This window comes from Coregonus clupeaformis, chromosome 13 (genome assembly GCF_020615455.1).
Source record: "Coregonus clupeaformis isolate EN_2021a chromosome 13, ASM2061545v1, whole genome shotgun sequence".
Taxonomy (NCBI): Eukaryota; Metazoa; Chordata; class Actinopteri; order Salmoniformes; family Salmonidae; genus Coregonus; species Coregonus clupeaformis.
Genome location: NC_059204.1, coordinates 25,025,665 through 25,038,543, shown reverse-complemented (window position 1 = coordinate 25,038,543; position 12,879 = coordinate 25,025,665). Strand labels below are relative to the sequence as shown.

At 48.5% G+C, this 12,879-nt stretch overlaps 1 protein-coding gene across 3 annotated transcripts in view; it reads right to left on the bottom strand.

Moving 5' to 3' along the window:
- Positions 1-12,879, bottom strand: part of LOC121579798 (Down syndrome cell adhesion molecule homolog) — a 158,990-nt gene that overhangs the window by 29,282 nt on the left and 116,829 nt on the right. For all 3 annotated transcript variants that reach the window (XM_041894702.2, XM_041894700.2, XM_041894701.2), the window contains exon 11: positions 9,615-9,794. In XM_041894702.2, coding sequence (XP_041750636.1) covers positions 9,615-9,794 — 180 coding nt within the window. The remainder of the gene's footprint in view (positions 1-9,614; positions 9,795-12,879) is intronic.

The following is a 12,879-nucleotide window of genomic DNA, read 5'->3' as shown; positions in this document are numbered from 1 at the left end:
TTGTCTAGGCCATTCCAAGACATTTAAATGTTTCCCCTTAAACCACTCGAGTGTTGCTTTAGCAGTATGCTTAGGGTCATTGTCCTGCTGGAAGGTGAACCTCCGTCCCAGTCTCAAATCTCTGGAAGACTGAAACAGGTTTCCCTCAAGAATTTCCCTATATTTAGCTACATCCATCATTCCTTCAAATTCTGACCAGTTTCCCAGTCCCTGCCGATGAAAAACCTCTCCACAGCATGATGCTGCCACCACCATGCTTCACTGTGGGGATGGTGTTCTCGGGGTGATGAGAGGTGTTGGGTTTGCGCCAGACATAGCATTTTCCTTGATGGCCAAAAGCTCAATTTTAGTCTCATCTGACCAGAGTACCTTCTTCCATATGTTTGGGGAGTCTCCCACATGCCTTTTGGCGAACACAAAACGTGTTTGCTTATTTTTTTCTTTAAGCAATGGCTTTTGTCTGGCCTCTCTTCCGTAAAGCCCAGCTCTGTGGAGTGTATGTCTTAAAGTGGTCCTATGGACAGATACTCCAATCTCTGCTGTGGAGCTTTGCAGCTCCTTCAGTGTTATCTTTGGTCTCTTTGTTGCCTCTCTGATTAATGCCCTCCTTGCCTGGTCCGTGACTTTTGGTGGGCGGCCCTCTCTTGGCAGGTTTGTTGTGGTGCTATATTCGTAAAAAAAAAAAATCATGGATTTAATGGTGCTCCGTGGGATGTTCAATGTTTCAGATATTTTTTTAGAACCCAACCCTGATCTGTACTTCTCCACAACTTTGTCCCTCACCTGTTTGGAGAGCTCCTTGGTCTTCATGGTGCCGCTTGCTTGGTGGTGCCCCTTGCTGAAATCCAAATAAAAATCAATTTAAATTACAGGTTGTAATGCAACTGTCACGATCGTCGTTAAGAGAGGAGGACCAAGGCGCAGCGTGATGAACGAACATGTTTATTTATCATTAGCGATAAACACGGACAGTAAACAAAAACAACAAACGACTCGTAACGTCCTAGGTAACATAGACCAACACGGAACAAGAACCCACAAACACAAAGGGAAAAACAGACAGTTTAAATATGGCTCCCAATCAGAGACAACCAGCCACAGCTGACACTCGTTGCCTCTGATTGGGAGTCACTCAGGCCAACATAGAAATAAACAACCTGAACCCCCAACATAGAAATATAACACATAGAATGAACACACCCTGGCTCAACATATAGAGTCCCAGAGCCCGGGTGTGACAGTACCCCCCCCTAAAGGCGCGGACTGCGACCGCGCCTCCACTAGAACAAAACAGGGGAGGGCTGGGTGGGCATTCCTCCTCGGCGGCGGTTCTGGCTCCGGGCTTGCCCACCACCCTCCAATAAACCCCCCATAGCGCCCCTGGTCCGGTCTGGCCCCGCTGGCTGGAGCTGAACTGGACGTAGCAGGAGCGGTTAACTTCAGCTCCGTTGTGGAGCAGTTGACCGGTACCTGATTAGGCACCGGTGACCCAGGCACGGGTTGTGCCGGACTGACGACGCGCACCCCTGGCTTGGTGCGTGAGGCAGGAACGGGCCGGACCGGGCTGACGATACGCACCCCTGGCTTGGTGCGTAGAGCAGGAACGGGCCTCACCGGACTGACGACTCGCACCCCTGGCTTGGTGCGTGGAGCAGCAACGGGCTTTACCAGGCTGACGACTCGCACCCCTGGCTTGGTGCGAGTAGCAGGAACGGGCTGGACCAGGCTGACGACTCGCACCCCTGGCTTGGTGCGAGTGGCAGGAACAGGCCGGGCCGGGCTGGCGACTCGCACCCCTGGCTTGGTGCGAGTGGCAGGAACAGGCCGGGCCGGGCTGGCGACGCGCACCGTAGGCTTGGTGCGAGTGGCAGGAACAGGCCGGGCCGGGCTGGCGACGCGCACCGTAGGCTTGGTGCGAGTGGCATGAACAGGCCGGGCCGGGCTGGCGACGCGCACCGTAGGCTTGGTGCGAGTGGCAGGAACAGGCCGGACCGGGCTGGCGACGCGCACCGTAGGCTTGGTGCGAGTGGCAGGAACAGGCCGGACCGGGCTGGCGACGCGCACCGTAGGCTTGGTGCGAGTGGCAGGAACAGGCCGGGCCGGGCTGGCGACGCGCACCGTACACTTGGTGCGAGGGGCCGTAACAGGCCGGACCGTACTGGGGACACACACCACTGGCTCTACCCCGGGATCTGGAACGGGCCGGACCGGACTGGTAACACACCCCAGTACCTCTCGCCGTGCCTCTAAACCTTCTTTCCCTACTTTGACCAGTGGCCCCCGTAACCTGGTGGCCTTCTGAATACGCCCCTTTTCTGCCTCCGTCAGCCCCGTCGTCCATGCCGTGTGCCCCCCCCTAAAAAATTTTTTGGGGTTGCCTCTCGTCCGTCTGACGACGATACAGATTACGCCGTTGCTCCTCTCTCCGTCGCGCCTCTACCGTCTCACACCACGGCCGGCTATCCATCCCGGCCAGGATTTCCTCCCAGGTCCAGGACCCATGCCCGTCCAAAATCTGCTCCCACGTCCAGGCTGCCTGCTCCTGGACACGCTGCTTGGTCCTGTGATGGTGGGTTATTCTGTCACGATCGTCGTTAAGAGAGGAGGACCAAGGCGCAGCGTGATGAACGAACATGTTTATTTATCATTAGCGATAAACACGGACAGTAAACAAAAACAACAAACGACTCGTAACGTCCTAGGTAACATAGACCAACACGGAACAAGAACCCACAAACACAAAGGGAAAAACAGACAGTTTAAATATGGCTCCCAATCAGAGACAACCAGCCACAGCTGACACTCGTTGCCTCTGATTGGGAGTCACTCAGGCCAACATAGAAATAAACAACCTGAACCCCCAACATAGAAATATAACACATAGAATGAACACACCCTGGCTCAACATATAGAGTCCCAGAGCCCGGGTGTGACAGCAACAAAATAGGAAAAAACGCCAAGGGGGATGAATACTTTTGCAAGGCACTGTATATACAGTGCATTCGGAAAGTGGAATTTGATTAGTGCTTGGGGTTATTGTCTTGCTGGAAGATCCACTTGCGGCCAAGTGTCAACCTCCTGGCAGAGGCAACCCTGTTTTTGGCTAGTAAATTTGATCTCTATATTTTTTGTATTTTTTTTTTGTATTACTTGTTAAACAAAATCTCTTTCTCTGAGCAATGGTATTAGTATAAAATATAATTTCCCAATTTTTTATTAGCCCAGTATTTTTTTATATTTTTTATTTTAGTATTTTTTGCTCATCTTTATCAATGGTGCCAATAATTATGGACCTGACTGTAGATCTACCATATTTATGCCAGATGTGAAATATACAGTAGGCCTACATGTCCACCATCTTATTCAGTCAGTTGAAACAGACAACAACAAAACTTCCTGTCTCCTACCAACCTGACACCACTGTTCCATCCACATGCAGTACATTGAATCATATCCATATCTACCCAGCATGGCCATCTAACAGTAACGTTAACCTATGACTGTAGATTCCAGGTCGAATGGACAGCCCCAGGCATCAGGCTCCGTTTACCCCACCAGAGTGAGTTTCTGGCTGGGGAATGTAGGCCACAGGGTGCCCTGGGCCATGGGTGTGAGACGAGAACGAGACGAGATCACTCCCTACAGGAGCCCACTGCCCCTGGGGCATTGTGTGTGTGTGTGTGTGTGTGTGTGTTTATATATAGAGTGGGCAGGTAGGGGGAAGGGCGGTGATGGCACAGATTTCACTGGTTCACTGGGTGCTAGCTCCACTCACTGCACCAAAATAATTCCCTTAGCTGCACAATTGGGTTGGACATTGAGCATGATGCTGAGTATATGGCTCCAGACATGCTGCTTTGTGTGGGTAGTTGGAGGGCTGAAACAAGGGAAGGAAGAAGAGAAAGAGAGAGAGTGAGAGAGAGAGAGAGAGAGAGAGCGAATGATTCTTACTGATTGGGTGATTGGGAGCTTGGCGACCAGGTGACAACACTGTTTTTCTCCAATTAAGTCTTATTATGTGCATGCTCTCATCATTGTGTCTCGGTGCGTTATGAGTGTAATGCTCTTAATTGATCCTAATTGGCACTGATTAACATTGAGTGGCTGTTGACCCACTCTGATAGAATAAACCTACTCTGGATTAGTGATGCATCCAGTCAATTGCATCAGTGGAGGTAGGTATACAGTAGAGGAGACTGTAGTCATTTAGACAGGGGAATGGGTTCAAATCCTGTTGTTGCCCTCAGCTGCACAAAATATAAATAAAGACATGGATAGTTTTAAGTAAGGTAGAATTAAGTATTAAGGTGTCTAGGCAATATGCCAAATACTATGAACCTATGATGAATAAAGAGTGAATTCTGTGAGCACGCACTCTCTCACACACACACACAAAGCTGTGAAAATACTGCTTTTGCAACATAAGCAATTTCTGCTGACTGTAGGTGTCTGTGACAGTGTTCATATACGATGATGCATGGTGTATTATGGTTAGGCATTAGCCTATGCACAGACACTAATAACAATAGAAGTGTCTCACTACGACATCACAATAGCTGCAATTCATTCCCCTATGGGTCCGCCACAATAGCCTGGCCAAATGGAATCTGTCTAAACCATTGAATTACAGTAGCAGCCTGCGAGGGCCATGATTCTTCAGTAATGGCCTGTGTGTGTGTGCACGCATGCATGTGTGTGCCTATTAGTGTCTTTTCCAGGAAAACAACCAGGTAAACTTGTGTGTGGCGTAACCCAGCCAAGAGCTCATCCAGTACTGTATATCACCTGACCACTTTACAGCCAGTCAGTTCCAGTGTTGCTGTAATTGTCTCCTAAGCCTCTTAAGTGGCAGCAGCTTCTCCAGCAGCAGTGGTGTCGTATGGCCTGGATAAACAACACACACCAGCACAGCACAGAGTGTACTGCATGCTACGGTAGTCTGCTGCATGCTTACTGTCTATGATGAGGAGGACACAGTCTGGTGTGTGTACAGTATGTAACATTACACCTGCTCAGCACAGGACAGGTTCAGTGGGTTAATGAGGGTCTCGTCTGGCACAAATACACTGATCCACAGGAGACCAGGGAACAGGGCTCCCAGGGAGGCTCAGGTTCCAGAGAGCAGGAGTGCCAGACACAACCAACACCCCGACCACCCGCAAAACAACCTGAACCTGACACTCCGGGAGCTGAGCTCAGCTGAGGGAGAACACTGACACACAGGCTCACAGACAGACACATACATGCACACACACACACTGCAGAGGGACATCAATAACAGGGTGTGTGTGTGTGTGTGGACACAGACAACACTCTAAGCAGCCTATGTCCAAACAATTTACACGGGGATGAAAATCGACCACTGCTGTGGGTACTCTGCTGTGTGTGTCTAGACATAAGATTTTAGCTAAGTACATATAAATGTGTTTATCGGGGTGTGCATCCATGAGTGTGTGTGTGTTTATAAGTGTAAGTGTCCTGGTACATGTATTGTATTTGTGTGTGTTTTTGAGTAAGTGTGTGAGAGTATTATATGAGCGAGTGAGTCAGTCAGACAGACTGGCTCGGCAGTCTCAAATGGAGGTCGCTATTGAACGTTTTCAACGCTGTAGGAGCTGTGTTTATTTTACTTTGTTCCGGGACAATGTGGACCGCCCGTACTTTCAATGTAGCAACTGTTTGCTTGCAGAGGACTACAGGGGTGAAGTGGCTTCTCTTAGCAAACAAGTAGCGAACCTACACAAGCTACTGGGGAATCCGCGCCCGCCTACTTTTTCTTTTTCTTCTACCCCAGTAGCCGGACGCCGCTTTGGTCTGTTGGAAGTGTTGCCAACGTGTCGGTTCTCCACAACCGACTGGCCAGTACTCTGCAGGGATCCCTCCCTGAAGGGGTCTCCCCCTTCCCCGGAGAACGTAGCTAGTAGGATGCTCCTGGATGACTTGAGGGATGTTCCTGTTCTCGACCCAACCAAACAGCCATGGAGATATGTCACTTGCCGTGGAAGTCGAAGAAAATGTCCTCTGGCAACGGGGGCCTCCTTGGAGATGTTAAGCCCGGACCGGACACAGACCATAAACGGCTTTGCCGCCCTGGATCCAGAGGTTCCGGCGCCTTCTTCCCTAGGGGCTTCCGATTCGAGATTGGATCCGGAGGTACCTACGCCTTCGTCCTCTTTTCTGTCTCCCTCTCCGGTGGCGTCAGATCCTCAGAGCTCCCACCCTCAACAGACGATGTTGATACTACAGCCAGCTCGGGTCCATTGGGCCCCAACACTCTTCGGTCCACGAGGGGTTTGCGAAACCACTCGAGGCGAAAGAACGGCCAGACTTCCTCAGCCATTGCACCAGCTGTCGTTGTCAGCAGCTCTATTGTAAGAAACATCTTGGTTCCCGGGGCAAAAACCCTGTGCTACTCAGGAGAACGAGTACAGGATATTAAAAGGCTGCTTCCGACCGTTCTACGACAGATGCCAGGAGCTGACTCTGTCGTAGTCCATGTGGGGTCAAATGATATCAGGAGGGCTAGCTCGGAACTTCTGAAAATTGTTTTTAAAAGAACTGATTCTAGCACTGAAAGATTCAAAAAAGCGGCCAATCATTTCAGGTCCGGTACCATCGTTGGGGCGCGGGTGTGAAAGACTCAATTGAGCTCAGGTGCATCCTGTTTCCATTGATCATCCATGAGATGTTTTTACAACTTGATTGGAGTCCACCTGTGGTAAATTCAATTGATTGGACATGATTTGGAAAGGCACACACCTGTCTATATAAGGTCCCACAGTTGACAGTGCATGTCAGAGCAAACACCAAGCCATGAGGTCGAAATAATTGTCTATAGAGCTCCGAGACAGGATTGTGTCGAGGCACAGATCTGGGGAAGGGTACCAAAAATTAGGTTGTGGCAGTATCATGCTGTGGGGATGTTTTTCAGCGGCAGGGACTGGGAGACTAGTCAGGATCAAGGGAAAGATGAACGGGGCAAAGTACAGAGAGATCCTTGATGAAAACCTTATCCAGAGTGCTCAGGACCTCAGACTGGGGCGAAGGTTTACCTTCCAACAGGACAACGACCCTAAGCACACAGCCAAGACAACGCAGGAGTGGCTTCAGGACAAGTCTCTGAATGTCCTTGAGTGGCCCAGCCAGAGCCCGGACTTGAACCTGATCAAACATCTCTGGAGAGACCTGAAAATAGCTGTGCAGTGACGCACCCCATCCAACCTGACAGAGCTTGAGAGGATCTGCAGAGAAAAATGGGAGAAACTCCCCAAATACAGGAGTGCCAAGCTTGTAGTGTCATACCCAAGAAGACTTGAGGCTATAATCGCTGCCAAAGGTGCTTCAACAAAGTACTGAGTGAAGGGTCTGAATACTTATGTAAATGCGATATTTACGTGTTTTTTTTATATACATTTGCAAAAATGTAAAAAATAACAGTTTTTGCTTTGTCATTATGGGGTATTGTGTGTAGCGTGATGAGGGGAAAAAAACAATTTAATCAATTTTAGAATAAGGCTGTAACTTAACAAAATGTAGAAAAAGTCAAGGGGTCTGAACACTTTCCGAATGCACTATATATATATACATACATACATACAGTACATGTATGCACGCACACAAACAACACACACCTCTAAGACACACTAAGAGCCTGATTTAGGCCTCCTGTAGCTCAGTTCGTAGAGCATGGTGCTTGCAACGCCAGGGTTGTGGGTTCGTTTCCCACGGGGGGCCAGAATGAAAAACAAATGTATGCACTCACTAACTAACTGTAAATCGCTCTGGATGCTAAATGACTAAAATGTCAAATGTAAAAATGTACCCAGCAACTTTGGCTTATAATGTTTACGTTGATTCAGGAGAATCAACAGTTCATCTTTCATACTGCAAATCAGTGCATTTTACACAGTCTATTCACCATCAACATCAAAAGTGGAAATCCAACAGACAAGATGAAAACAATAGTCTGGCCTCAATTTTCTACAGTTTCCTTTTTTTACCTGAAGAGGGCAGTGTTTCTATTGGAAAAATCTAAAACGACAACATTTAGTATAGTATAATGCGGTATGCATGTGGGAGCAGCGGATTGAAAGAAGTGAGGAGAGCTTGGAGAGATCCCGCATTTGATTAGTTGTCAAATAACACTGCTGTTATTTCACTTGCTGCACAAGAATATGGTATAGTGCATGTCATCTAGCTTGCATCGTAAGAAATGATGCCACATTTATTTGTAGAGATGATGTAAGATTGAAAACATCAAATCAGTGGATGTGTGTGTGTGTGTGTGTGATGAGGGGGGTGGAACTGGCTCTAGAGGGGGGTGATGGGCACATCTCCCCATCATGTCACTACCAATCAAATCCCAGTGGTTAGACTGGGAGTCATACAATGATGGGAGACGGAGCGAGGTGGGAAGGAGGGAGGAGAGATGGATACAGGCAGACAGGGGAGGGGAAATCATATTGTATCAGAAATTAAATACAGTTAAATATTACACACACATAAAGACAGAGGGAGAGAGACAGAAAGGGAAGACTGAGCAAAATAGGAAGCAGAAGAAGAGGAGGAGGAGGAAAAGGAGGAGAGGAAGCCAGACATACAGAAGAGCAGCCTAGGGAGGGGGAGAAGTGAGAGAAGGAAACGGACTGATAGCCCATCCCTCCCACCAACCCTCTTTTCCACATGGCAGCATCTGCCTGCATATAGAGTTCAGAGCCTAATGGAGGGGAGCTAAGTCCATGGCCACTCAGCGGATAAACGTCAGTGTTTCTCAGAGAGAAAGAGAGCGATGGAGACCGGCAACGCTGCATGGTTGCTTTTGTGGGATGTGTTCAGGCAGAAAGACAAAGGGCCATGGTGGTGGTGGCCTCTCTGACACAGAGCACAGTGACTTATAATAAATAATAAATGACTTCAGTCAACTTAACCTTCAGTCATTTAACGCCACCACCACTACCCAGCATATTACTGGATCACCCCACTGTAAATACAGGGAAAGATGACCATCTAAAAACCGCTGTCCTTCCATACTTTATTTTTAATTTTTATTTAACCTTTATTTAACTAGGCAAGTCAGTTAAGAACAAATTCTTATTTACAATGACGGCCTACACCGGCCAAACCCGGACGACGCTGGGCCAATTGTGCGCTGCCCTATGGGACTCCCAATCACGGCCGGTTGTGATACAGCCTGGAATCGAACCAGGGGATCTGTAGTGACGCCTCAAGCACTGAGATGCAGTGCCTTAGACCGCTGCGCCACTGGGGAGCCCATACAGGGCTAAAACAATGTGGCTCTTTGACACCCCTATAGCACTTTATTCCAGCACAGACCAGTAACATAACTCAACAACAGACTCCACAAAATGGCTGCCATGAATGTCTTTAATGAGGGCCAACATGTAGCCTACTGCTTCCCAATGGGTCTCCCTTTGGACATTATGGTACATGATCCTTACAGGAAGAGAGGTCTTACTTTTGACACTGAGCTTTTTATTTTATGTTCACCTTTGACATTGGAGAACACAGACATTCCAGGATAAAGAGGGGGATTTCAATTTGACACTGAGGTCCATGTATAAAGCCATGAAAGATGGGGGTCTTCTGTGACTTACTTTTGACGTTGAGGTACATGGACTTGCTGACGTCAGCTCCCACATCATTGCTGACCTTACACAGGTAGTAGCCGCTGTCCTCCTCCAGCACGTGTTTGATTAGCAAAGAGCCGTTGACCAGCACCTGGATACGGAAGCCTGAGTTCAGGGCTATAGGCTGGAACTGGGGAACCCCTGCACCTGGGGAGGGAGGGAGATAGGGAGAAAGGGAGGGGTGGATGGAGGGAGAGAGAGAAGGAAGGGGAGATGTAAGATGTTTTAAAAACACCCCTTCCATGGTTCTTGATCAAATGATGAGAAATTATTACATAATGGATGGATGTTTTGCGTCAACAAACATTACAGTACATTTCCTTTTACTCTGTTATCGTAATGTGAGAAGCTGTTGCTCTCCTTTCTTTATCTTACTGTTGGTTTAGAGTTACAGTACAGTGCTGCGCTTTCACCATTCAACCTCAAGGCTGTAGACACTGTGTTTGCTGTGTTAGCTCTCAAACGGATGCTCTTCAATAAAAAAGCTTGCAGTAGAACACACAATGTTGTGTTTACGCAATTCAGCAAGATAGTCAGAGGACTAGAAATGGAAGATGCACAGTTACAAAATAACTCTGTTCTCCTCAATCATGAACCCAGTGTGTAAACAGATCATCATAGTGGTCAGAAGGGAGAAGAGTAGCTTCTAATTAATCCTGGGATGTGTTCAGCAGGGTACACTGTACTGTAGCAAAATGTTTTGCAACGGAAAATGAAAATATGTGTTCTAATTGGACAAGTTCAGGCAGTACCGCACCATTTCACTCCATGTCAAGACATTTACTCTACTAAACACAACCCTAGGAACACCTGCTCTTTCCATGACATAGGCTGACCAGGAGAATCCAGGTGAAAGCTATGACCCCTTATTGATGTCACTTGTTGAATCCACTTCAATCAGTGTAGATGAAGAGGAGGAGACAGGTTAAAGAAGGATTTTCAAGCCTTGAGACATGGATTGTGTTTGTGTGCCTTTCAGAGGGTGAATGGCACACATTGACACCTTTTTTTTCCTTTTTCTTTTTTTAAGGGGTAGATCAGCTTTAATATTGCAGAACAATTGTGGCTTTCATCAATGTAATTGTCTGCATCATTTCCAATCCCCCATATATATTTTTTTGGGGACAAGTCTCTGAATTTCCTTGAGTGTCCTAGCCAGAGCCCGGACTTGAACCCATTCGAACATCTCTGGAGAGACCTGAAAATAGCTGTTCAGTGACGCTCCCATCCAACCTGACAGAGCTTGAAAGGATCTGCAGAGAAGAATGGGAGAAACTCCCCAAATACAGGTGTGCCAAGCTTGTAGCTTCATACCCAAGAAGAATCGAGGCTATAATCGCTACCAAAGGTGCTTCAACAAAGTACTGAGTAAAGGGTCAGATGACGCAGATGCTAAACTACAGGACTGTTTTGCTAGCACAGACTGGAACATGTTCCGGGATTCTTCAGATAGCATTGAGGAGTACACCACATCAGTCACTGGCTTCATCAATAAGTGCATCGATGACGTCATCCCCACAGTGACCGTACGTACATACCCCAACCAGAAGCCATGGATTACAGGCAACATCCGCACTGAGATAAAGGGTAGAACTGCCGCTTTCAAGGAGCGGGACTCTAACCCGGACACTTATAAGAAATCCCGCTATGCTCTCCGATGAACCATCAAACAGGCAAAGAGTCAATACAGGACTAAGATTGAATCGTACTACACCGGCTCTGACGCTCGTCGGATGTGGCAGGGCTTGAAAACTATTACAGACTACAAAGGGAAGCACAGCCGCGAGCTGCCCAGTGACACAAGCCTACCAGACGAGCTAAACCACTTCTATGCTCGCTTTGAGGCAAGCAACACTGAAGCATGCATGAGAGCACCAGCTGTTCCGAATGACTATGTGATCACGCTCTCCGTAGCCGATGTGAGTAAGACTTTTAAGCAGGTCAACATTCACAAGGCCGCAGGGCCAGACGGATTACCAGGACGTGTACTCCGAGAATGTGCTGACCAACTGGCAAGTGTCTTCACCGACATTTTCAACATGTCCCTGACTGAGTCTGTAATACCAACATGTTTAAAGCACACCACCATAGTCCCCATGCCCAAGGACACTAAGGTAACCTGCCTAAATGACTACCGACCCGTAGCACTGACGTCTGTAGCCATAAAGTGCTTTGAAAGGCTGGTCATGGCTCACATCAACACCATTATCCCAGAAACCCTAGACCCACTCCAATTTGCATAGCGCCCCAACAGATCCACAGATGGTGCAATCTCTATTACACTCCACACTGCCCTTTCCCACCTGGACAAGAGGAACACCGACGTGAGAATGCTATTAATTGACTACAGCTCAGCGTTCAACACCATAGTGCCCTCAAAGCTCATCACTAAGCTAAGGATCCTGGGACTAAACACCTCCCTCTGCAACTGGATCCTGGACTTCCTGACGGGCCGCCACCAGGTGGTAATGGTAGGTAACAACACATCTGCCACGCTGATCCTCAACACGGGGGACCCTCAGGGGTGCGTGCTCAGTCCCCTCCTGTACTCCCTGTTCACCCATGACTGCATGGCCAGGCACGACTCCAACACCATCATTAAGTTTGCCGACGACACAACAGTGGTAGGCCTGATCACCGACAACGATGAGACAGCCTATAGGGAGGAGGTCAGAGACTTGGCCGTGTGGTGCCAGGATAACAACCTCTCCCTCAACGTGACCAAGACAAAGGAGATGATTGTGGACTACAGGAAAAAAAAGAGGACTGAGCACGCCCCCATTCTCATTGACGGGGCTGTAGTGGAACAGGTTGAGAGCTTCAAGTTCCTTGGTGTCCACATCACCAACAAACTATCATGGTCCAAACACACCAAGACAGTCGTGAAGAGGGCACGACAAAGCCTATTCCCCCTCAGGAGACTGAAAAGATTTGGCATGGGTCCTCAGATCCTCAAAAAATTATACAGCTGCACCATTGAGAGCATCCTGACTGGTTGCATCACCGCCTGGTATGGCAACTGCTTGGCCTCCGACCGCAAGGCACTTCAGAGGGTAGTGTGTACGGCCCAGTACATCACTGGGGCCAAGCTTCCTGCCATCCAGTACCTCTATACCAGGCGGTGTCAGAGGAAGGCCCTCAAAATTGTCAAAGACTCCAGCCACCCTAGTCATAGACTGTTATCTCTGCTACCGCACGGCAAGCGGTACCGGAGCGCCAAGTCTAGGTCCAA